Raw genomic sequence first — 27,198 nt, 5'->3', positions numbered from 1 at the left:
TGCAGGTGAAGCTCGGCAGTCCTCTGGTGTCAGGGGTGGCTCTTCGGGCTCCTGTGAACGGGTGCCTGCTGGCAAATCTAAGGTAGAACAATGACACATCATTAGTTAAAGTCATCACATTGTCACTGTGCATGCCAGGCACCCTGGTGAGACAGTGGAGATCTGCATCATGGTGCCATTGTCTTTCAGTGGTCAATGGGGACTTCAGGTTTGAGGCTGCCATCAATGAAGACACTACAGAAGAATGTTTGCACCATCTGGAACTCTTACCTCTGTGCAGTGCACTCTTACCTTCGTCTGACACCCCAGCATCTCCACGGCCGGTTGACCGAGGTGCACGGTGCATCTCCAGCTCGAAGGCGATCTGCTCAAATCTGGTCAGGATTAGGAGGTTTGAGGGGGCCACGGCCTGTCTTTGACCTCTCAACATCATTATAGTTCATCTTCTGAAGGGACAGAGGAGCACTGATTAGCCCACTCTCTACCTGCAGCGCCATTGCAGCCTGGCCAACCCCACCTGCGGAACACTTTGTAGGGCATATCCAGGTCATGGACCTCGAGCCACAAGGCACTCAGTCCAAGCAGCCAGGATTCACCCACTTGGCCAGCTCCAGTGTCATTGACAGTTGGCACTCAGACTCTAATACCACGGGACGGATGGCTAGCCTTAACACTTCAACACACTGATCCATGCCAACACAGTACTCACCCTTCCCAAGCACAGCAGGTCGTTGAACCTTTTGCGGCACTGCACCCATGTGTGCCACACAATGTGTGGCTGCTGATCTCAGCTGCTGAGGGTATTCTTCCTGGCAGCCGCCTGCTCCAATCGCACCGCAATGCACTCGTCCAAAAACCGGAGTGGGGGGGGCGGGGTCGAGTGCCCACCCGACCTGCCCTTCCGCCTGGTGTCTCGAGCCACTATTGAGGCCATAGCTTCAGTCTCCAGAACGCAGAAGATATGTTCTTCTCTGGCAGCCTTCAAGGAGCTTCCTATGCAGTTTTTAAACAAGCTGCAGGGCCTCTATTGGACATGGTGCCCAATAGGCCCCCGCTCCCGCCCAGCCCTTGCCAATCATTGGCCAGCCAGTGTGAAATCACGGTCGTGGACCGATCGTGGGCAGGGGCCTGTTTCCCGACCTGTCCCAGGCCCACCAATCACGTGTGCCCGCCAAGCGTAAAATTCAGGCTACAATTTACAGCTGTGGCAGAGCACTTGGGAATTATCGTAAGATCGGGAGCAACGTGGGATAGAATCATAGAAAAATTGGCTAGGCACCTGGGGCTTGAGGAAGAAAGGACAGGTTCTTTTAGTGATCGAGTATACTTCCACTCTCTGCCCATATCCCTTGATGCCTTTAGAGTCTAGAAACCTATCTATGTCCTTCTTAAATATATTCAGTGACATGGCCTGCACAGCCTTTTATGGTAGAGAATTCCACAGGCTCATCACCCTCTGAGTGAAGATGTTTCCCCTCATCCCAGTCCTACATGGCCTACCCCGTATCCTGAGGCTGTGACCCCTTCCTCCAGACCCCCCCCCAGCCAGAGGAAACATCATCCCTACATCCAATCTGTCCATCCCTGTCAGAATTTTAAACATTTCAATGAGATCCCCACTCATTCTTCTAAACTCCAGTGAATACAGGCCTAGTCAGCCCAGTTGAGGGGAGATGTTGGCATAGTGGTACTGTCACTGACTAGCAATCCAGAGACCCAGTGTAATGCTCTAGGGACCTAAATTCAAATCCCACCACAGCATATGGTAAAACTTAAATTCAATAAAAAATGATGATAACCATATCAATTGTTGTTAAACCCATCTGGTTCACTACTGCCCCTTTAGAGAAGGAAATCTGCTGGCCTACATGTGACTCCAGACCCACAGCAATGTGGTTGATTCTTAAGTGCAATTAAGGATGGGCAATAAATGCTGACCTAGCCAGTGATGCCCACAGTTCATGAATGGACTCATATGACAATCCTGCCATCTCAGAAATCAGCTTGGTGAACATTTGCTGCATTCCCTCTATGGAAAATATATCCTTCCTTAGGTAAGGAGACCAAATCTGCACACAATACTCACAAGGGCCCTGTAAAGCTGCAGTAAAACACCTTTGCTTCCATACTGGAGTCCTCTTGCAATGAAGGCCAACGTACCATTTGCCTTCTTAACTACTTGCTGCGCCTGCACGCTTGCTTTCAGTGTACAAGGATAAGCAGGCCCCTTTGTATATCAACATTTCCCAAACAGTGGACAATGCTTCTACAAGGTGTTTTGACATGGAAGGCTTTGGAAGTGTAGTGATCTCTCAGAAAAGCACCCATGTGATTAGAAGGAAGAAAAGACTGCAATACTCTACACTTACGCCACTGGCCTACAGGCAGAAATTTAGAAAAGGAATGGGCCAAACGTATGTAGAATTTGCCAGCAGAAATGAAATGGTGTTCAGTAGGTGGTCTAGGTCGATGAAGGTGGAACAAATCTTCAATATCTTTAGGAAGATGATGTTCATGGAGGAATTCAAAAACAGTGTCCCTTTGAGCTTAAGGCCTCACCTGGAAGATCACAAAGCTCATAAAATAAATAAAGCTTCGGTAATGACAGACCATTATGAGTTAACTCAATTGATTAGTAAAATGCCTCACTTTAGAACATTGCAGAGAAACTGGAATAAGAGGAAGGTTGATGATGGGCAGAAGTCAGGTCCTGCTGAGAAAGAGGAAGAAGGTAAAGACCCAGGCCCTTGGGTTAGTAGAAGTTTTTTCCCCCTTTATTCTTTCATGGGATGTGGCTGTCACTGGCAAGACTAGCATTTATTGCCCATCCCTAATTGCCCTTGAACTGAGTGATTTGCTAGGCCATTTCAGAGGGCAGTTAAGATTATTATAAGTCTGGAGTCTCTTGTGGGCCAGACTGGATAAGAATGGCAGATCTGCTTTCCTAAAGGACATTAGAGAAGCAGATGGGTTTTATGGTCACCATTACTGAGAATCAGCTTTTTATTCATTGAATTTCTGCTAGAAGTCATGATGGGATTTGAACCCATGTCCCCAGAAAATTACCCTAGGTCTCTGGATTCCTAGCCCAGCAACATTACCACTACACCACTGGCTCCCCCAAGTTCAGAGGGCAGATTTAGTTCAAGGGCACTGACATACTACTTTTATCGCAAGGAAGGGAACATGAAGGCTGGATGCTGGAAGTTAAAATCTAAGCCTGTTGCATTTGCTCAGTCAAGTGCCATTTCCCCAGGTGATAATGTCCTGACTGGTAAAGCTCATGACAAGTAAGGAGCCTTCCCCACATTCACTGAGAAGTTGAAATGGGTGATAGAAAACTATAGAGATTTGTGTTTGAGCATAAAGTGCCCTCATGTTCATCTGGTGAGGCAGGCAAATCGATTGTTACCCTTAAGGATACAGGATCAGCACAATTACTGGTGCTGGCAGGTGGCATGAAGCTCTCTCCAAAAAGTTCGCTGAATAAAAAGGTATTGATGGAAATTGTTTACCCATTCCTTTGTATAAGATTAATTTAAAATGCTACTTAGCCATTGGCGCTGTTACTGTGGGTGTCATTCCCACTTTACCCATAGAAACTGTTGATTTCTTGTTAAGAAATTACTTGGCTGGGTATAAGGTATCACAGTCTCCAATGGTTTCGGGAAAGCCCCCCACTGAGGCTGTTAAAGCTGAAATCATATGGGAAAAGCTGAGTGACTTAAATGAATCCATGACTGTCTGTAAACCTGCTACAAAAAATAATGTTTTGAATAATTATGTGTCCAAAGAGTCAGACACTCACTTGCAATTTTAAAAGGACATTGGAGCATCCAGCTGAAAAGGAAAAGTTAATGTCAATGGGACACGAGTTAAAGTTATTTGAATTTTAAAAATGCAGAAAATGTGTGGGCAAGGTGAAGCAAAGCAGCTAGCAATAGTATTCAAAATTAGTAATGAAAAAGAGGGAAAACATTCTTTGAAAGAGTAGAAAAGCTGAGAACAAAGTGATACTATAAAGATGTCAGTAAGCATACATATGCTTGAACATAATTTAAAACTTCAAACTGAAGAGGCAATCGTTCTTTTGAGAAAGAGATTAAACAAAGCTTGAATGCATTGGGAAGAAAAAAAGCAAAAAGAAATCAAGAAAATTCATGTATTGAATAAAAAGGATTTTCAAGCTTCCTTAGCTAAATATAGACATAACCTTAATGAAATTCCTAAAGCAGCAAAAGAGGATTTTACTTGACTGAAAAATGAACTGCTCACACAAAAAGAGTCAGTGTTAAACCTACATCTCCAGTATAAGAAAACCGAAGGGTTAAGTCAAGGAGAAGAACTCAAAGTTTAGAATGATCTTGAATTTAAACAGGATGAGGTAAGTTTAATTATTATGAAGGACGACTCAAATGTTTGGTTTGTTGAAACTTTTTTCGAACCTTGGACATTAAAAAATATGCAGACACAAGAGAAACAGGAGATCAGGAGTTAAAAACTGAACAGAGTGTTTCAGAGTTTCAAATAGTAGAAACACTGACCAAAATTTAGTTACAAGCAAAAAACTGCGGATGCTGGAAATCCAAAACAAAAATAAAAATACCTGGAAAAACTCAGCAGTCTGGCAGCATCTGCGGAGAGGAACACAGTTAGACATTTAGTGTCGAGCTCGAAACAAATTGTAAAAACCTTGGGTCCATCACAAATGTTAATCCAGGGTCCAGAATGTACAAAGTTCAGTATAGATTTTAAGAAAATAGCATGAAGAGTGCAAAACCAAGGTACTGATTTATAAAAGCCACAACCCTGTTGTTCCTAGAAAAGTTCAAAACCAAGAACCAAAAAGTTGTCTCAGTGAAGTTTGTTTCTGCAGACATTTACGCTAAAAAATGCGCATGTTGCAGGCAGAAGCAGGAGTTTCTGCAGAGTCTGCTGTTTTGGTTGTGACTGTCTCTGGGGGAATTCGATGGAGAGGAGCTACCATTTCAGCTTACTCAAGGACCAAATCCATTGAATGAGAAAAGTGAGATGTCCTAAGTTCTGGAGGCCAAGTTGGAAAGACTGTGAGATAAAAACAAAGACTGTGAGATTGCAGCTGATGCTACATTTGAGCGGCAAGGAATACAAACACTTGTAATTGAGTGAGATTGTCTTTGTTGTATCTGCTACTCCCGGGATAATTTATATTTCATACCGACCATAAACATGGATTCTGATTCATGTTAGAGCAAAAGTTACAAAAAACGAAATCTTGTTGGTAATTTCTTCATTTGGTGGTCATTCAGTAAATTTGGTTATTTTAGTTTGTGGTCCCCCCCCAGGGGGATTGTAACAGCCAGCTATCCAGATGTCCTTTGACACAAGGAATACTAGGAGCATGTATGAAGGGATCAAAAAAGAACTGGTAAAGATACGGCTCCATTGAAAACAAAGGCAGGCGTGGTCATCACCAGCTGCAATAAACAGTTGGAGAGGTGGCTGGAACGCTATTTTGAGTTGTGTTTCCACTAACTAGGGAGAAAACTGTTACCGGGGAAGCTCTCAGCACCGCAGAAAGCCTGCATGTCATGGAAAAGTTGGATTTTGAACCCAGTGGAAGAGCTTAAGCAAAGTTATAGGTTCATTTGCCATGGATAAAACTCCAGGTGCTGATGCTATACCACCTGAACTTATTAAGCATGGGAACCAGGCACTCCTGCACTTTCTGCTCAAGCTTCTTTGTCTCTGCTGGAGGGAAGGGGCAATGCTCTAGGATATTTGTAATGCAAAGATTGAGACCCTGTACAAGAAGAAGGGCAACAACAGCGATTGCAACAACTATTAAGGCATAATCCCTGCTGAGCATCATGGGAGAAGTATTTGCCCATATTGCCCTTGTCAGACTGCAGGTCCTGGCTGAACGCATCTACCCCAGATTCCAGTGTGGTTTCAGAACTGGAAGATCTACAATGGACCTGATCTTCTCAGTCCAGCAGTTGCAAGGGAAATTGTGTGAACGAAGACCACTATATACTATCTTAACTGATCTTACCATGGCATTTGATCATATGAGCACCGGTGGTCTATTTAAGCTGCTGGAGAAAATTAGCTGTCCACCAAAGCTGCTCAGTGTGATCTCTTTCCATGACAGCATGACGGGTAAGATCAGCTATGTGGGGCAACATCAGAAACCTTTGAAATCTGCCGTGAGGTCAAACAGGTTATGTCTGGCACCAACATTCTTTGGCATATTATTCTCTTTGCTGCTGTCATATGCATTCAGGTTATCTACAGAGGGTACTCCCTAACATATCAGAACTGAAGGGAAGCTGTTCAACTGTGCCTGCCTGAGATCTAAGTCATTGGAGGCATATGGCAGATACCAGGGGCTCAAAACAGTGGAAGCCCTAGACAAGTATAGAATGTGTAGGGGGGAGCTTAAAAAGGAAATTAGGTGAACAAAGAGGGGCCATGCAACAATGTTGACAGGTAAAATAAAGGAAAATCCAAAGTTTATTTTACAAGAACATTAAGTGTAAGAGGATAACTAGGGAAAAAGTAGGGTCCATTAAGGACCATAGTGGTAATTTGTGTGTGGAGCCAGAAGACCTAGGTAGGGATCTAAATGAATACTTTGTGTTGGTGTTCACAAGTGAGAGGGACGGCGTGGGTATGAAAATCAGGCAGAAGGACTGTGATATAATTAAAGAAATTAGCATAGAAAGGGAGGAGGTTCTAAGTGGTCTGGAAGGCTTGTAAGTAGATAAATCTCCAGGCCTGGGTGAAATGTATTCCAGGCTGTTGAGTGAGGCAAGGGAGGAGATAGCAGGGGCGCTGGCAATAATTTCAATATCTCTCTGGCCACGGGAGAAGTGCCAGAAGACTGGAGGACAGCCAATGTGATACCATTATTCAAGAAGGGAGGAAGGGATAACTCAGGGAACTACAGGCCAGTCAGCCTAACCTCAGGTGGGGAAACTATTGGAAGCAATCCTGAAGGACAGAATTAATCTAAACTTGTAGAGGCAGGGATTAATCAAGGACAGTCAGCATGGTTTTGTTAAGGGGAGGTCATGTCTGACCAATTTGATTCAATTTTTCAAAGAGGTGACCAGGTGTGTAGATGAGGGCAATGCGTTTGACTTAGTCTACTTGGACTTCAGCAAGGGTCTTATAAGGTCCCACATGGGAGACTGATAACGAAAATAAGAGCCCTTGGGATCCAAGGCAATTTGGCAAATTGGATCTAGAATTGGCTGAGTGGCAGGAAGCAGAGGGTGATTGTCGAGGGGTGTTTTTGTGACTGGATGCCTGTGTCTAGTGGGGTTCCACAGGGATTGGTGTTGGGTCCCTTGCTGTTTGTGGTATATATAAATGATTTAGACTTGAATGTAGGAAGGTTGGTCAGTAAGGTCGTGGATGACACGAAAATTGGTGGTGTGTTAAATAGTGAGCAGGATAGCCTTAGATTACAGGAGGATATAGATGGGCTGGTCAGGTGGGCTGATCAGTGGCAAATGGAATTTAATCCGGATAAGTGTGAGGTGATGCACTTGGGTAGGACAAACAAGGGGTGGCAATACACAATGAATGGTAGGACACTGGGAAGTACCGAGGATTAGAGGGACCTTGGTGTGCATGTCCACCAGTCCCTTAAGGTAGTGGGACAAGTAGATAAGGTAATTAAGAATGCATATGGGATACTTGCCTTTATTAGCCGAGGCGTAGAATATAAGAGCAGGGAGGTTATGCTGGAACTGTATAAAATGCTGGTTAGGTCACAGCTAGAGTATTGCATGCAGTTCTGGAAAGCACATTATAGGAAGGCTATGATTGCAGTAGAGAGAGTGCAGAGGAGATTTACCAGGATGTTGCCTGGGCTGGAGAGTTTTAGTTATGAAGAGAGGTTGGATAGACTGGGGTTATTTTCCTTGGAGCAGAGGAGATTGCGGGGGTACATGATTGAGGTGTGTAAAATTATGAGGGGCATAGATAAGGTAAACAGCAAGGAACTTTTTCCCTTGGTGGAGGGATCAATAACCAGGGGGCATAGGTTTAAGGTAAGGGGCAGGAGGTTTAGTGGTGATGTGAGGAAGAATTTTTTCACCCAGAGGGTGGTGGGAATCTGGAACTCACTGCCTGAAAGGGTGGTAGAGGCAAAAACCCTCATAATATTTAAGAAGCATTTGGGTGTGCACTTGCAAAGCTATGGCATACAAGGCCAAGGGCCGAGTGGTGGAAAATGGGATTAGAATAGTTAGGTACTTGTTTGACCGGTGCAGACTCGATGAGCCGAAGGGCCTTTTTCTGTGATGTAGACCTCTATGACGCAATGGCTCTATGACTCTAAGCGCAGGATCTTTAGGTCGGTGAGCGGGGTTCAGGGCCTGCTCACCACCATGTAAAATGACGCGGGATGACATCGGGCAGAGCTCCGAGAGATCAGCGCGTTCTTTCACACGCACGCACTCTCGGCTGAGGGAATCCGCCCCCCCCCCCCCCACCCGCAATGGGAGCGCACAGTGCTTCCTGGCGGGCATCACCCTGGGCGGGCCAATTAAGGTGTAAAATGGTGGTGTGCCCCCAATCGGGGGCGCCAATCGGAGATGCGCCTGTCCATGCCCATTCCTGCACCTGCCCGCCAATGGGGGGAAAGTTCTTTCCTATGACTCAAAGGTGCGCCAATTCTTACTAGAGAGTTGCTCTAGACCAATGATGCTGCACTAACATTCCATATCAAAAGCCACCTTCAGCAGCAAATGGACAACTCTCACGCTTGTAATAAGTTTGGTTCGACAAACAGCATCAGGAAGATAAATGTCATGGTCCAGGATGTTGCCATGCCACCATCTATCAGCATTGACAATGTGACACAGGAGGTTGTAGATGGCTTCACATATCTAGGCTTTACAATCACCAGCAATCTGTCACTTGATGCTGAAATCATCACGTGCATTGCAAAAGCTGCAGCTGATATATCCAAGCTGAGTAAGAGAGTGTGGAACAACAGCAATCTGACTGAGATCACCAAACTGTGACTTTACCAATCCTGCATTCTCAGCACACTCCTCTACTGTAGTGAGACATGGGCAACATTTGCTAGGCAGGAGGAAAGCCTGAACCATTTCCACCTTCACTGTCTCAGACGTATCCTTGGCATCTCTTGGCAGAACAAGGTCACCAACTCAGAGGTTCAGGAGCATGCTAATTCCATCATCATACACTAATTCCATCATCATACACTCATTGCTAAACCACGACTTCTGTGCTGGTTCAACCATGTTCATCAAATGGTTGACAGCAATATACCCAACGACATTCTGCGTGGTGAATTGGCCACTGGGCTATGACCTTCTGGGCATCCATTCTGCTGCTACATATGCACCTGTAACCGAGATATGAAGATGGCAAATATTGACACTGACACTTGGGAGAAAATTGCTGGCAGCCATGACCTCTGGGGGCTGACAGTTTGGAAGGACATTGGAAGAGGTAAGCAGGAAAGAAAAGCTCCGCTTCCCAAGTAGAGGGACCTGTGAAAATAGAAGCCAGGGAATCATAAGAGCATAAGAAATAGGAACAGGTGTAGACCTTACAGCCCCTTGAGCCTGTTTTGCCATTCAATAAGATCATGGCTGATCTTCTTGTGTTTTGATTTCCACACTCCCATCTAACCCCAATAATCTTTGATTCCCTTGCCTATTTACCTCTGCCTTAAAAATATTCAATTCCACCACCTTTTGAGGCAGAGAATTCCAAACACACAACCCTCTGAGAGAAAAAAATTCTCCTCAACTCTATCCTAAAAGGGCGATCCTTAATTTTAAAAAAGTGCCCCCTAGTTCTGGACTGACCTACAAGAGGAAACATCCTTTCAATATCCATCTTGTCAAGGCCATTCAGGATCTTGTATGCTTCAATCAAATCACCCCTCACTCTTCTAAGCTCCAGTGAAAACAAGCTCAGTCTGTCTAACCTTTCCTCAGAAGACAACCTACTCATTCCAGGTTTCAATCTAGTAAACCTTCTTGAACATCTAGTGAACCACCTCCAATGCATTACATCCTTAAAAAAGGAGACCACAGCATTTGAGGTGCGGTCTTACCAATGCCCTGTATAACTGAAGCATAACATCCTACTTTTATGTTCAATTCCTCTGGTAAAAAGGATAGCATTTCATTAGCCTTCTTAATTACTTGCTGTACCTGCATACTAACTTTGTGTGACTCATGTACTAGAACACCTAGAACCTTGTGCAGCTCAGAATTATGCAGCCGTTCTCCATTTAAGTAATACTCTGCTTTTTTGTTCTTCCTTTCAAAGTGAACAACTTCACATTTTCCACATCAAACTACATTTTCCAGATCTTTGCCCACACACTCAACCTATCTATATCCATCTGCAACCTCCAGGTTGCAGATGGATATAGGAAGTTGCAGATGGATGTAGAAGGGGAGATGGGCACCTTCTCGGCCCACTGTCTTCCTTAGCAGAAAATGGGGCAGAGACTGCCATGCCAGAGTGGGACTATTGAGCCACACCAAGCGATGTTTAGCACAGAAATAACTGCCATGGCCCAAGCCGTCAGCTTACAAGGTGTAAGACTGCCACATTTCAGGGGAAGCTAGAAGAGCACAGGAGGATTAAAGCAATAGAAAGATGTTCTGAAGGGTTAGAGTGGAAAGTGGCTTTTATGGAGAATACATATAGGCATAGACCACTTGTGCAACATGGATCTCTTTTGTGCTGTACATGTAACTCTACATAATTCACCTTTAATCTTTGTTAAATTACATAATTAGTACACAGAAGAATTGTATCAGTGGCGAATTGCAGTTCAATAATAGTTATCCAGCTTCAAAGTGAATAGTAATTGTGTGTCTCCATCTTTAACCTATCTTAACTTAAATAGCTAAGGCTGTCAGTCTTGATCAGTAGGTAGCCTGGTTGCATCTAAGTTAGAAGGTTGTGGGTCAAGTCCCACTCCAGAGACTTGTGTGACACTATCATACAGCACTGTTAGAGGTGCAGTGGTAACCCAAATTTAAGATGCATCCCACACACTTTGTTAAAATGTAGAATGGCTCCTCAATGATGCTTGGTTTCCTTACCTCTTCCTGCTGTCTTCATGATATTTTGGTTTAACATAAGAATAATGTTATGAGTATGTGTGATATTCTCACATCTTACAATAATGTTGCTGCTTTGATTATAATTGATTGTCAATATACAAAAGAATATAAAGATGTAAGACAAGGGAATTGTGTTTAAAAGCACAAACTATTATAACTGCTCTGATATTTTGGGGATCTCCATTTCTTTCCTTCAGGATCTATCTTCTGTAACATGTTATCATTAAATATATAAGAGAGAAAACAGCAAAAGACACAAGGTAAAAAAATTGAAAAAGAGAAAAAAATAGAAAAAAACGAAGAAAAAACAGAACTAAATGATAACGAGGAATAAGCACAGAAATAAGTAATTTGCAAAAATAGAGCCCGAACTAAATAAATAAATCTGATAAAGATATGTTAAAGTCCTCAGTTTAATATCTGTTTGCTGTCTGTGATGGTCCATGAAAATGTGTCTCAGTCTGTGTGGGATGGTCACATGAGTAATGCGTTGTGAGGTCTAGCACCTTCCAGTTTGCTATCAATGTGTAAATCATAAGCTGCAGCATATTGATAAATAAAATATTTTGTGAAAATACTGTAATGTTCATTTTGTGAGCAACCAATTCATCTCTTTTACACAACTAAAGACTTCTGCACAACAAACTTTAAGTTCATTAGATAAAAACTTTATTGTAATTCTGTACATATAAAAACAAAACACTTACAAAGTGGAAAAATAGTAGCTTAACATTATTTACAAAATGTAACATAAATAGAACTTTGGCATAAAATATCTAGCTGTAAACGTATGTTTAAAAACATTAGAAACAGAGGCAAAATATATCCTTTCAAAGTGCTAGTTAGCAGATTCTTTATTCTATAGTAAGATCTTTGTATAGGCCCTGTCCCTGAAGTCTTCCCTTTTATATGGAGAGATACAAAACTAAAAGCAACTGGAAAAAAATCATTGCAAATCACGTAACTATTTCGGTAATAGTAACAACAATTCCCATGTATGAAGTGCATAGTTTACAGTTAGAATCTGACTGTATTTGAGTGAGTTTGAGAAGTGTTATCATAATAAATGATAAACAGAAGGCCCTCAGGTCGTGAACCATTTATAATGAATACATAAGTATTTCCCACCAAAGTGTTCAGGGGCAGATGGAATTAAGGCGTGGACAGGAGGCTAGCAGGGCTTGGAGCAAGCAGAGATCATGTGGAATGAAGGGAAATGAGCTTGAGCAGCTCAACTCATGGGATATCAATATGGACATGGAGGGGAGGAACAGACTGAGGAAAGAGGAATTGAAAAAGTAAGCTGGGCCTAAGGCACAGAGAAAACAAATGAGAGATAGAGATGCCATTGCTTCAGAATATAATAATAATTTACTTATACTCTGCATTGCACTAGTTAGTAATTTCTTCCCCTAGTTGCCCTTTTCTCTCTTCGCTCAGGCCAGATTAACTCAGACGACAGAGCAGCTGGGAGGTGTGTACCACATTCTAAGGTGGAGTACAGCACACTTTTTAAACTGTAAAATATTAGTAAGTGACTGCTTCCCAAAAAATCCAACAAGTAACATTAAGAGCTAACAACTTGTCATCCCCATTTGGCTCTGTGGATAAGTGGCCGACTGATCTGGAATTGAACCATATATGCTAGGAAAGCTCAGGTTTGAGCTGTTAACAGCCCTAGATGTCAATTGACAGCCATTGGCCGCAAGCATTCCCAGACCTAGAAGATGGAAAATCAAGCCTGGACCTGTTCAGTGACTCCTGCAGTAAAGTATACACAAGGTCATGTCAGATGAGGACGGATTCACACTCAGAAGTGATTTCCCTGGACACAGGGCATTTGGGTTCAGCAATGAAGAGTTGCTGACATGTGGTATGAATCATTGCATTCCAGGACGAAAGGTGAACAGGTGAGCCTGGAGAGAATAAAACCTAATTAATGCCATGTAGAATTTCAGCAGATGATTGTATTTTGAAGCCTGCAGTGCAGTGATTTAGAATTTGTTAAGAGAGTGAATTACCTTTTCTGCTTTAAAATATACAGCTAGGAAAGCCAAAGTGCAAGTCATCTTAGTTAAAGAAGGTTTAGGTGTAAGAAAGCAGTGTAGAGCTGGGAAAAGCAGTGGTAGAGCTGGGAAAAGCACTGGCATTACGGAGAGCAAAAAAATACCTGGGGCAGAATTTTTCCCTCGTCGGGTTGGCGTGGCGGGCAGGCCTGGGAGTGGCCGCAAAACCGCCGGACACCCGCGATCGGGCTTCGACTGCAATTTCATGCTGACTGGTCAATTAACGGGCAACCAGCATGAAATATGCACTGGGAGTCTCAGAGCTGCTGGGGTGGGGAGGAGCACGAGCACTGAGATGGGCACTGAAAGCTCCCTGAAGGCACAGAGCTGCCTCAGGAAGCTGACAGATTTTAAAATTTAAGGTAAACTTTTAACACGAGACAAACATGTCTCCACATGTGACTCAGTCACATGTGAAAAAGGATGTTAAAAAGGTTTTATTTTTTTTAGTAAGCGCTGGAAATCTCATTCCGCCCGTGGATGAGGTTTTGTCAAAAATGCAAAGGCTGCCTGGCCTATTTGCCCACCCGCCAACTGAATGGTTGAGTGGGCAGCGTAAAATGCAGCTTAATTAATTACTTAAATGCTTTAATAGGCCTCTTAATTGTCGGTAGGTGCACTGTTACTTCTCACATGTGCCTACTGACCAAAGGATCGCGAGAGTGTGCAATGACATTGGGACGTTTGCCTGACATTATCGGGCACTATTTCACTCCCGTTCGGATCGGGCACACGCCCGTCCATGGGACGAAAAATTCGACCAAAGAGACATGATGAAGGTACGATTTCCTCCAAAGATTATGTCCAACAAAATTGGAAACCTGTTTGTAAAAATAAAGCTCTACAATTTTATTAGAACCAGCATAAAGCATAAATTTTCCATGAGCAGGATTTTCCCATCGCTGACACGTAAAATGACACGCGGTGATGATGGGCAGAACTCCCGACGTCATCCCGCCCCATTTAAATTTTCCGGTAGGCGGGGATGCAGCAAAATCAACTGTGCACCCGCCGACCTGTCAATGGCCAATTGAGGCCATCGACAGAGTCATTAAACTAATTAGTGGACCTGCCCGTCCAATCTTATGGTTGGCGGGCAGGCCAGGAGCCCCAGCAGAAATCAGAAAAAGCATGAAACCTTATCCACGAGGTTTCATGTAGATTTTGAAAAGTTTTAATAAAGTTTTTATAAAAATTACACTGTCACATGAGTTGGGACATGTCAGGGAAATTTTATTTTTCTATTTTTAGCATTTTTGCATTTAGAGCCGATCTCCCTGAGGCAGCACCTAGCCTCAGGGAGATGAGTGCGCTCTTTCATGCGCATATGCAAAAGAGCGCACTCTCGATTTTGGGACTCCATCACCCCCCCCCCCGACCCCCGCCTGCACAAGGAGCGCATAGCACTTCTGTGGAGACATTACGGCTGGGTGGGCCTTAATTGGCCCGCCCATGCCAAATGGCACCGTGCCCCCGATTGGGGGTGCCGATCGGAAGCGTGCCTGCCCTTCAACTTCGCCCCCGGCGGGGAGGAAATTCTCCCCCATGTGTTATTGGCAACCTCCATAAATATAAAAGTAATACTGGAGAGAAGTGGCTAAATTAGTGAGGTTGACATTGTTCATCTCTCAGACATTAACAGTGATGCACAGTCAAAGTGGTAATATTAGAAAGAGTAGTACTCATAGCTGCAGAAATGCTGGGAAGGGCAACATTGAGAATCTGAAGAGAGGTATTGGGCAGGGTGGCGTCGGAAACTGTTAGAAAGGCGATGACATCATTGGGGAGGGATGGAGTACTGTGGAGACTGAACTACAATCAGAACCAGTTAGAATTAGCATTTGGTGTCAAAATGAGTCATTTTTTTCAATGAGTGCTACAAAGTTTGTAATTATCTATCACAGTTTTTGTTATATAAGTGCCAGTGTGTACTATACAGGGAAAGAAAGGGAAGGAGGTTATCAGGTCAGCCAGTCAACAGATTCAGGTGCAACAAATAATAAACAACCATTGTGCAGTAAGAACATTTTCAGTTATTGCATACATACTCTCGTAGCTTATTGCAATACATTGTATGAATTCCATTGTAAAAAATGTCAAAAGGCTCCACACTAAGACTAGTTAACAATGTAAAATTAGAAAGCATGAAAGCTTTATATGGACTTATATTTCAGAAAACCTCTTGTAGATTTTTTTTGTACAAAATAAGTTTTTTGGAATGAAAGTAATACAATTATATTCATATCTTGCACTCTGCTTATTTTACTTCACAAGTCACCTCATTCTACAGATGCACAACTATTTCAAGAACACTCCCATCAAAAAGTCCAACATGCTCCATAAATGAAAAAAGTATTACTGCAGTGGTCTAGGACGAATCAATTAATTATTAACTTTAAAGCCATAGGCATAATCAATTTCCACACTCAGAGTGGCACAGTACATTGATGCATCAACATATGGTACCACAAAATTGGATTTTTTAATACACTGCTGTATTCCCAGTCTTATCAATGATGCTGTAAGGAGGCACTCACCATGAGGAGGTGCCTTCTCATTGGGAAGGAGGAAATCAGATTGTAATCCATGGGCTGCTTTCAACTACTTTCTACTGTTGCTGGAAATAAGGATTGATAAGCATCTGCCCTCCCATTAGCCCTGAATCCACTTTGCGGATTGGGAGCTGTAAGGAGGCACTCACCATGAGGAGGTGCCTTCTCATTGCGAAGGAGGAAATCAGATTGTAATCCATGGGCTGCTTTCAACTACTTTCTACTGTTGCTGGAAATAAGGATTGATAAGCATCTGCCCTCCCATTAGCCCTGAATCCACTTTGCGGATTGGGAAAAATTATGAGATTTTGAAAACATCCTTTTCACATTTGATAAAACACAGTGGGTGGAGTTTAATGTAGGTGACGGGAGTCTTGCCTGCCAGCTGGAAAGACAGAGAGAACCCCGTGTTGCCTCTTTTAGGGAAGGCCCGCCAAATTAAGGGCCAATCAGGCCATTAACTGGGCAGAGGCAGGCCTCCCCTAGAATCAAAGATCCTGGGGACGGAAGACTAGCCTGCTGAGAGCTGTCAGCCAATCAGAAGCCAATGGCTCTTCATTGTCGGTAGTGGGACCTGGCAGCTGATAGCTGCTGCAGGAAATGCACCCACCCGAGGCCCTGGATCACCGAGGGACCCAGACCACAGGGGAGGGGGTTCACGGGTCAGGGTTACAGGGGAGGGAGGGGTTGGGGCTTGGCATCAAGGGCAGTGGGGTGGCTGTCAGTGGGGTCCCCATTTCCAGATGCCAAGTCCCACGATTAGGTTCTGAATGCCTTTGAACCCATCAGAATTTGCTTTTTGGGCTTCCAACATGGCGTGTCCCTCACCCACTGCTGGGTGAATACCACTGCTGGCAGGCTGTGGCCCTTAACTGGGTATTAATTGCTCACTTAAGGGCTTCAACTGATAAAGGAGCTGGAGGGCTGTCCACGAGCCTTCCCACCATGGACTTAATTGAGGTGGAGGTGGGATGGTGGCACGACCTTCCTGCCTGATTAAATGCCTACCTGCCACCAAACTCGCCATGAATGAGGGCATTAAATTCCAGTCAGGTTGGCTGTTCCTTGAACATAGCACTAATTTTGTATTTAGAGTGTGTTTCTGGACCGTAGCGGTTTGGCATTCTGAATAATTTTGGATCAAAATGCTCATTTACCCAGAAATGAATTCTAACACTACTCAGTTGCCTTAACATTGGACCCATTAAAAACAGCTGAGTTGCCAGTTGGAATTAAATTCCCAAATGACTTCAAAAATGTTTTCATACTGTTTGTGGTTAAAGCAATTACTATTGATGAAAAGTTTTTTTTTAAATGGAAAACTTCCTTATCTTAGCAGCAACCTAACAGGTCTGACCTGGACCTCAGGTGGCAAAGTGCCACAGTATCTCTCACTTGATTTGGCTCTGATGTAGTTGCAACTATGCCTGGTAAATCACAAATATTTATATAAACCCAGTTTGGTGAATTCTAACTCTTTTGGTTTTATAGGGAGAGAGCTGAAGATTGAAATTGTTTCTACTATGTGTCTGGTGACAGTAATAAATATTTTTGGTTACTCACAACCCCAGATATCCTCAGAGGCATTGCTTCACCAGCAAAATCACAATGTTCAATCGGTGGAAATATTTATTTAAAAAAAAGTTCAGTAAAATACTTCTTGCTCGGGGAGAGTAAAAAAATCAAAAGATAAAGGGCTGCAAAATATCATCAGGAATTCTCCTGACTGGCTCTAACTCCGATGGAAGCTCTAACTGGACATAAAGAGGGCGTAACACTTATATCCACCAAAGTTAGAATGGCCATTTGGAAGAATTCCCCCCCACACAGGAAATTTGTGGCGTAACTCTAATTTTTGTCATGCTGAAGTTACATGCAACAGACAATGTTGCTTATTGATAAAATTTCTGACTTCACTTCACCAGAAAACAGGTGACTAAAATGTTTGCTAAACATGCAAGGTGGCACTGCTTTAGAAGTGAATCCTTTGTTACACTTGGTGAGATTTCCATTGTTCAATTTATACGAGTCTCATAAAATCCCATGGAGGATGGTCAAATTGTAATACCTTAGATCCTTTAAATAATATATCTTTGAGAGGCTAAATCTAAACTTAGGATTCCAGAAATGTGGGTCAGTGTGTCATATTATCATTGGTTAAACTGGTCATGTGAGAAGCAAAGACTGACAAATTTTAAATTGCTATATACGAGAATAGTTATGACATAATGAGAGGAATATTACACAGTTCCAAAATAGCTAGTAGCCATATCTAGTTTCCCCAATGAACTATGGATTCTTTCTGTTTTCTTGATTTATTAGTTTTCTCTCCACTAACCCTCTGAGTTCTGGCCATAATAGTTTGCAGTGTCTTCCAGGCCTGACTGCACAGCAAAAATTTGCTTGTAATTCAGTTTTGACTGTAAAAGATCATGAATAAGTTTATGAAATAGGAATAACATTTTGGAAAAGGTGAATGAGATCTTCCCAAGTTGAAGTTATTTAGGAAGTATTGATACATAAAATGGAGTTTGGACATGCAATTAAGTTTGAGTATGATCCAGTGAATCTACATTTACACTTGTGTATTGGAACTCAAAATAATAATTGCTGCTTTCGTAGAATACTTTAAGTTGCATTTTATCAGTAATGACCAGCAATGTTATTTCTTTTCACAGTCCACATCCATCTGAATGGGGCAAATTAAGAGTTATTCAAATGGACATGAAATGTTTCACTTTCTTGTCAGACAATTTTTCCATTTTTTAACTCTCCTGTCAGGAAGGTGGTGTTTCTACAGCTATCTGCTAACCTCTGGTATCTCTCCTAATTGAGTATTCTTTACATATAAATCTTGATAGTGAATATTATCAGTTATTCACCTATGGTGGAATAGAGGAGAACATTACAGCCAAGCCTACTATCCGAATGTAAGCACTTTCCAACTGGATAACTATAAGGAGCAGGAACCTTGATTAATTTTGCTCTTATTAGCTTAGGGACACTGAGGTAAATTGTAAAGCCTCTATCTCCAACCTGACTGATAGCTAATTCAATAAAACTGGGCATTAGGTCACTACCCTTCCAGGTCAGTACAGTTAGTTTCACACCACATTGCATGTTTGCCAAATAAGATCCTGAAATTTAAGTTCAGAGTTAAAAATATTAATCTGAACATATTTTATAATCAATGCAAATTTATTCAGTATTGTCACCTGAGTCAGAATTTAATGCCCTCCACTGCGACGAGTTTGGTGGCAGTGTGTGGCATTTAACCAAGTGGGAGGGTGGTGGGTGGGGACCCTGCCGCCTTCCCACCTCCACCCTGATTAAGTCCATGGTGGGAAGGCCAGTGGACGGCCTTCCATCTGTCACCAACTGAGGCCCTTAAGTGGGCAATTAAAACCCACTTAAGGGCCTTACTCCACCACTGTTGGTATTAACCCTGCGACAGGCAGAGAGCTCACCATGCGAGGATTATGACAAACAAATCCGTGCGGGTTTGCTTGTGGCTCCCAGGGGGTGGTTCTTCAATGAAAAGCACTCAGTGCCTGATTGAAGGACGCAGCATTGGGCAGAGAGGCCCACTGCCCTTGCTGCTAGCCCCCTTCCTCATGATCCCCCGCCCTGTGACATCTACCCTGCCGTCACTCACCTGTGACCTGGGATCCAGCAACAATATTAGGCCTCGGATGGCAGCAGCCACTGCCTCCCTGATGGCCTGCCGTTCAATAGTGCTGCCAGCCTCTGATTGGCTGGCAGCTCTTGGTGGATGGGAGTTCCACCCCCAGTTCCTTGATTCTTGGGAAGGCCCGCTACTGTCCAGTACCTGAGTAGTACTTAATTTGGTGGGCCTTCCCCAAAGGAGACGATGCGGGGCTCCTGCCTGCCGGCTCTCCAGGCAGTGGGCGAGACCCCCTTCAACTCTATTAAATCCAGCCTGATTCAAATTAGAAAATAAAATACCCTTCTAACAAAGAAAATAGCTTTAATTTAAATCATATTTGTTGCAGGTTGATTCTACCTTCAGTAGTTTTAAATAAACAACAAAAACTTATTGGGAGCAAATTTTCATACATTCCATATTATTCTACAACAACATCTTTCAATAAAACAACAAACCTTCATTCATGGCTCATTCTTTCAGCTATTAGCTGCAATTTTGCTTCATGGCTCTTTAATAGAAGAGCACAGGACTGTAATAAAGCAACGTTACAGTCAATGCCCTTATTGCCCCAAGACAAACAGATTGTCACTGAGTAATACAGTTGTCACCCATATCCTGAGCATATCGATCTGATATTATGGTCCTTAATTCATCAATATCTTTCCTTAGTTGACAGACATCAGTTATCTTCTTTGAAAGTATTTCTCCACTATGGTAATTCTCTCCTTCATCACCTGAACAGTGCAGAGCTGTTAATGAACCAGACAAAACATTAGTCACTTCAGAAATCTTGTCACAAGGGATAGATTTTCTTGTCTGCTATTTTCATCAAATGGTTGCTGTGTGTGTAATTGTTAATTCCCTTATTGTATTACTAGTTTTTTGCTGAGCAGTGAACAGATGAAAATATATCTTTGTGCAAGGTTCCACATGGCAGATTGGTCAGGAAAGTAAAAGTCCAAGGGATTCAGGGTAATGTGGCAAACTGGATAAAAGGTTGGCTTTGTAACAGGAAACAAAGGGTAATGGTCAATGGATGCCCTTATGAATGGAAAGTTGCCTCAAGTGGTGTTCCACAGGGCTCGGTGTTGGGACTCTTACTGATTGTGTTATATATTAACGATTTGGATGTGAACGTGGGGGGCATGATTGGGAAATTTGCAGATGACACGAAGATTGGCAGACTAGTGGATAGTGTAGAAGATAGCCATAATCTCCAAAACGATATAGATGGGTTGGTGGAAAAGGCGGTAAAGTGGCAGATGGATTTTAACATAGAGAAGTGTGAGGTCATACATGTAGGGAGGTCAAACAGTTACAGGGATTACACAATAAATGGGAATATACTAAGAGGGATAGATGAAGTGAGAGATCTTGGCGTACAAGTACACAGGTCCCTGAAGGCAGCAGTTTAAGTAGACAAGGCTGTAAAGAAGGCATATGGAATGCTCTCCTTCATTGGCAGAGGTATAGAATATAAAAGTAAGGATATAATGTTGGAATTTTATAAAACACTGGTGAGGCCACAACTGGAGTATTGTGTGCAGTTCTGGTCACCACATTACAGGAAGGCCGTTATAGCTCTGGAGAGAGTGCAGAGGAGGTTTACAAGAATGTTGCCAGGGTTAGAAAAGTGTAGCTATGAGGAGAGATTGGATAGGTTGGGGTTATTTTCCTTATAACAAAGAAGGCTGAGAGATGACTTGATTGAGGTGTACAAAATTATGGGGGGAAATAGATAGTGGACAGGAAAAATTGTTTCCCTTGGTGGAGAATTCTAGAACCAGGGGACATAGATTCAAGATAAGTGGCAAAAAGTGTAGGGGGGACATGAGGAAGAACTTGTTTATGCAGAGGGTAGTGGGTGTCTGGAATTTGCTGCCCAAGTTGGTGGTAGAGGCAGAAACTTTAAACTCTTTTAAAAAGTACCTGGATCTGCACCTATTATTTGGTGCAGGTGGCGGTGAGCTGCTTTCTTGAACCACTGCAGTCAATGCACTGTTGGTACACCCACAGTGCTGTTAGGGAGTTGAAGGATTTTGACCCAGTGACAGTGAAGGAACGGCAACATATTTCCAAGTCAGGATGGTGAGTGGTTTGGAGGGGAACTTGCAGATGGTGGTGTTCCCATGTATCTGCTGCCCTTGTCCTTCTAGACGGTAGCGGTCATGGGTTTGGAAGGTGCTGTCCAAGGAGCTGTGGTGAGATTCTGCAGTCCATCTCGTAGATGGTACACACTGCTGCCACTGTTCGTTGGTGGTGGAGGGAGTGAATGTTTGTGGAAGGGGTTCCAATCAATCGGGCTGCTTTGTCCTGGATGGTGTCAAGCTTCTTGAGTGTTGTTGGAGCTACATTGATCCAAGCAAAGGGTGAGTATTCCATCACACTTCTGACTTGTGCCTTGTAGATGGTGGACAGGCTTTGGGGAGTCAGGAGGTGAGTTACTCGCTGTAGGATTCCTATCCTCTGACCTGCTCTTGTAGCCACAGTTTTTATATGGCTAGTTCAGTTCAGTTTCTTGTCAATAGTAACCCCCAGGATGTTGATAGTACAGGAATTTAGCGATGGTAATGCCATTGAATGTCAAGGGTAGATGGTTAGATTCTCTCTTGTTGGAGATGGTCATTGCCTGGCACTTTTGTGGCGTGAATCTTACTTGCCACTTACCAGCCCAAGCCTGGATATTGGCATTTGGACGTGGACTGCATCAATACCTGGGGAGTTGCAAATGGTGCTGAATTGTGTGCAATCATCAACGAACATCCCCACTTCTGACCTTATGATGGAAGGAAGCTCATTGATGAAACAGCTGATGATGGTTGGGCCTAGCTCACCACCCCCAGGAACTCCTGTAATGATATTCTGGAGCTGAGATGATTGACCTCCAACAACCATAACCATCTTCCTTTGTGCTAGGTATGACTCCAAACAGCAGTGAGTCCCCCCCCCCCGCCCCCCCGCCCCCCACACCCCGATTCCCATTAACTCCAGTTTTGCTAAAACTCCTTGATGCTACACTCAGTCAAATGCTACCTTGATGTCACAGTTCTGGTTTTGATATTAAAAAAATGATAGAGACAGAGAGGAAGATGCAATAAAGATTAACAAGGAAGATGCCAGGACTGAGAGGTTGTAATTATCAGGGAAGATTGTAGAGGCTGGAGTTTCTTTCTCTATTGGGTGACCTGATAGGGATGTTTAAAATTATGAAGGAGTTTGACATGTTGGCATACAGAGAGGTTTACACTTGTGGGTGAGACCAGAACTAAGGTGAATCATTTTAACAGAGTCATTAATAATGCTACTAGGGAATTCAGGAGAAGCTTCTTTACCCAAGGATTGTTAGAAAGTGAAACTTTTTGCTATCATAAGGAGTTAGAGTTGAATTGCATTGATATATTTAAGGGGAAGCAACATGAGGAAGAAAGGAATATAAGGTGATGCCAATAGGGTTAGGTGGGAGGAAGCTCGTGTGGAGCATAGGCATTGGAATGGACTAGTTGGGCCAAATGGCTGTAAATTCTATGTTGTAAATTTGGTGTAATTCTATGCAACTTCAGCTGCTTTACCCAACTCCCTCCCCAACCCGACTCGGGGATATTCTAGGAAATATGCATGAAGTGCAAAGGAGTCCAAAGGGTCTTCAACTTTTTTTTTTCCTGTGCTATGGATTCTTGAAATAGGCCTACCTGGAGCACATTTAACTATAAATAATAGAAAATGAAAACATGATATAAAAATATGGACTTCACATGATGAATTATTCAAACATGTTCTGGTCTAATTATCTTCTGCCTTCTAACCTTGTATCACCTAAAAACTACCCTCTGTCTGGACGTGCCCTCTGCAAGCCTACAGAAGGTCAATAAGTAAGTTCAAAAGTATACTTACATTGTATTCCAAGTAACAGAGAAAGGTTTGGCTCCTTGCCCTGCGCCCTCTGAGTAAGAATATTGCATAGTGTGCGCAGGTCACGCAGACAGTGGGACATTTCTTTCAGTAGCTTTTGGATAGCTGATGTTTCTTCTGTTAAGCATTGCTTGGGCTCTTCTGTTTCCTGCGGTTGTTCGTCAAAGGTTGAATTTTCTGACACCCTTTGGTTCTTTGATGAAAACTTCAAAGATATGAAAAAATTTATTACATACGGGTATCAGAAATTACAGCACAGGAAGTTATTAGATCAGTTGTACACATGTTGCTGCTAGCTCTTCAATTGGAGCTGATTAACTTTCCTTTTTTATTTGTCCATGTGATGTCGGCATCGCTGGCTAGGCCAGCATTTATTGCTCACTCCTAATTGCCCTTGTCAAGAAGATATAATAATGGCATTGGAAATTATTTTTTAAAATAGAGTTCTAGTGGGGTTTGTGTCTGTGTGTGTGTCTGTCTGTGTCTTAACTGGATTAAGCCAGCTAGTCTGGGTGCTTTAAAACAACAACAGAAAAAGCTGGAAAAACTCAGCAAGTCTAACAGCATCTGTGGAGAGAAAGACAAAGTTAACTTTTCGAGTCTGTATGACTCTTCTTCAGAGCTCTGAAACATTAACTCAAAATGTTAACTCTGTTTTTCTCTCCACAGATGCTGTTAGACCTGATAAGTTTTTCCGGCTTTTTCTGTTTTTGCTTCAGATTTCCAGTACCCGCATTATTTTGCTTTTAGCTTATAGCCTGTGTGCTTTGATGTATAATAGTTTTGAGATGTTAACCAGGTGAACGTAAGGAGGGTAGAAGGTAAAGTGTAAATTTGTATTTGTTGAAAGAAACCATTCAAGACCCCGATTGAAATCTTACACCTAGCTAGAACATGCCAAGCAATGTGTTTATATTTTTTCAGCTTACTAGTAAAATTCGTGGGATGAAAGGATGTTATTGTTAGAAGAAGTAAAGTTAAAAGCCTAGTGATACAATGGAAAATTTACATTCAATGAGAAAGATATGTATAAAATTTACATTCAATGAGAAAGATATGTATAAAAGAGAAAGGAAATTTGTGTAAGGTAGAGGCATCTTAAAATTCAACAGGTATGAAAAGCCTCCAGCCTGTAAACCTCAAGTCTGTCTGCAAGGACCCAGAGCTGAAAGAAACTCATTTTGAATGCAACTGTCCAGGGTGTGCTCTGCAGGTGTCTCTTTAAATCTATGAGATTTACTGTTGCCTTAATGGGGGTGTAACTGAGAGTCAGATTAATTAGGGGATTTGTGTAGTTATTGTAGCAGTAATTTTGTGGATGTACCTGTGTATTCACAATCTTTCTTGTGTTAATAAATGTTTAATTTAGTTAATCGAATCTTGAGATTCAATGGTCTTATTACTACTGAATTCAAAGTCTGCATCTTGAAACATACAAATTGCAAAAATGGGTTATGAAGGTTGTTTCAAGTTTCCCTCTGGGATTTAAACAACTCAGCCTTTACCATCGGCTGTGTCATAATACCCTTGGGTAGGTGGTTGTGAGCCACCATCTTGAATCACTGCAGTCCATGTGGGTATAGGTACACCCACAGTGTTGTTGGAAGGGAGTTCCAGGGACTCAGCGACAGTGAAGGAATGGTGATATATTTCCAAGTCAGGATGGCAAGTGACTTAAAGTTCAACTAACAGATGCTGGTGTTTCCATGTGTCTGCTGACGTTGTTTGTCTAGGTGGTAGAGGCTGTGGGTTTGGAAGGTGCTTGGCAAACTGCTGCAGTGCATCTTGTACATGGTACACACTGCCATATTGTGTCAGTTGTAGATGAATGAATGTTTAAGATGGTGAATGAGGTGCCAATCAAGCAGGCTGCTTTGTTTTGGATGGTGTCAAGCTTCTTGAGTGTTTTTGGAGCTGCGCTCATCCAAGCAAATGGAGAGCTTGCCATCACATTCCTAACTTGTGGCTGTAGATGGTGGACAAGCTTTGAGGAGTCAGGAGGTGAGTTACTTGCTGCAGAACTCCCAGTCTCAGAACTCTTGGTGGAGGAGGGCATTTAATTGGGCAGGAGGATGGTGGGTGGGGAGCCCACCATCTTCCCACCTTAACCCCAACTAAGTGCATAGCGGGAAAGCCCATGGATGACCTTCCTGCCCTACCATCAATTGAGGCCCTTAAGTGGACAATTAATGCCCACTTAAGGGTCTCATCCCACCACCGCTGTTATTAACCATGTGGCAGGCATGGGCTTTGCCAATGGGGGAGCTGACAAGCATGTTTGCTTGCAGGCTCCTGGGGCAAGGGGTGGGGTGGGGTGAGGGGGTATGCGGTAGTCTCTCATTCAAAGGCACTCAGTGCCTGAATGAAGGAGCTGGCATCAGGAAGAGGGGGAAGGGGTGTTGAGAGCCACTCTCTTGTTCTTGTTGCCGAGTCCCCTTCCCACCTTTCCCATAGCCACCTTCCCGCCAACACTCACCTGTGCCTGGGTCTCCCCTCGATCAAGGGCCTTGGGTGGGTGTAGGATGGGCAGTTGCCACCGCCTCCCCAGTGGCGCTGTTAAGTACAGAAGACCTGCCAGCCTTTTATTGACCTGCAGCTCTCGATGGGCATAACTTCCGTCCCGAGATCCTTGATCTCGGGAAGGCCCTCCACTGACCTGTCAAGTGCCTGAGTGGCACAAGACAAAGAGGCAACACGAGGTCTTGCTGGCTCTCTAATCAACGCCCAAGACATCCGTCACTTCCACAAGATTCTATCCATAATTTATGTGGATGGTCCAGCAACCTGCTGTTTTATATGACTTTATACTTTTTGTTTTTAAATGCTTATAGCTTTAATTCATGCCACAACTTTGGCTTCAATCACTATTTTTCATAAAACATGTTTCAATAACCCTGGCCTCAAAATTCCTTGGGGTTTCAGCAAACTGGAGACGTTATTAGAAAATACATGGGACCTCTTAATTACAACTAAGAAGGCAGGTAGGTCCTTGGTTTAATATTTCAATTGAAAGACAGCACCTGTGACAGTGTTGCATTCCCTCAATACTGCACTACAGCATCAGCCAAGATTTTGGTGCTCAAGTCTCTGGAGTGGGCCTCATTCCAAGAACCTTCTGACTCACAGACTAGAGTGCTACAACTGAGCTATGGCTGGTCATCCTTTCGGAGCTACGATGCCCAAAACCGAGTGCAGGATTACAATTGTCATCTGACCAAGGCTCTGTACAACTAAAGTATAACTTTCTCCCCTTTGTATTTCAACTCCTTTGAAATAAAGATCAAAATTCAATCAGCCGTTCTGATTACTGTTCATCCCTATCTACTAACCTTTAGTGATTTATGTGCATGGACACTCAAATCCCTTTGCTCCAACACAGTTCCAGGCTTCTCATCATTAAAAATTGTCTTTCTTGGATCCCAAGTAGGTGATCTCACATTTTTCCAGATTAAACTCCATCTACCACAATTTATCCCACTCACTTAATCTGTTTTTTGCCCTTCGTAATTTTTTGCTTCCATCTACTGCATACTATGACTCCTAACCTAGTGGCATCTACAAATTTGGATATACAATTTTCTACTCCTTCATCCAAGTCATTGATATATTATGCAAAAAGCTAAGGCCTCAGCACATGTCCCTGGGAAGCACAATTTGTCACACTCACCAGGTACATTCCCTTTATCCATATTGTCTGTCACGTACCTACCAATGAATTACCAGCCCATATCATAAGCAATTACACCATATAATATGGCCCCTTTGACTATTGTCATGCAATCTTCAATTAGTTCCTGCCCCTATTTGACTATTCTTTGACTCATAAATAAAAATTGCATGCCAATAAATTTTCATTCTAAGATGACTGTCATATTTCATAATCCCTTCTC

At 43.0% G+C, this 27,198-nt stretch overlaps 1 protein-coding gene across 2 annotated transcripts in view; it reads right to left on the bottom strand.

The window, feature by feature from the left end:
* Positions 1-18,279: 18,279 nt before the first annotated feature.
* Positions 18,280-27,198, bottom strand: part of cep85l (centrosomal protein 85, like) — a 383,155-nt gene continuing 374,236 nt past the window's right edge. Inside the window, exons 12-13 of one of the 2 annotated variants that reach the window (XM_041187501.1) lie at positions 23,291-23,513; positions 18,280-20,148 (exon numbers count right to left, since the gene is read on the bottom strand). In XM_041187501.1, coding sequence (XP_041043435.1) covers positions 19,985-20,148; positions 23,291-23,513 — 387 coding nt within the window. In that variant the 3' untranslated portion in view covers positions 18,280-19,984. The remainder of the gene's footprint in view (positions 20,149-23,290; positions 23,514-27,198) is intronic. The other variant, XM_041187500.1, reaches the window with a different exon arrangement.

The sequence above is a fragment of the Carcharodon carcharias genome, chromosome 5, assembly GCF_017639515.1.
Source record: "Carcharodon carcharias isolate sCarCar2 chromosome 5, sCarCar2.pri, whole genome shotgun sequence".
In the NCBI taxonomy this organism is placed as follows: Eukaryota; Metazoa; Chordata; class Chondrichthyes; order Lamniformes; family Lamnidae; genus Carcharodon; species Carcharodon carcharias.
The sequence above is the reverse complement of the archived record's forward strand: the minus strand, read 5'-3'. Positions and strand labels throughout refer to the sequence as shown.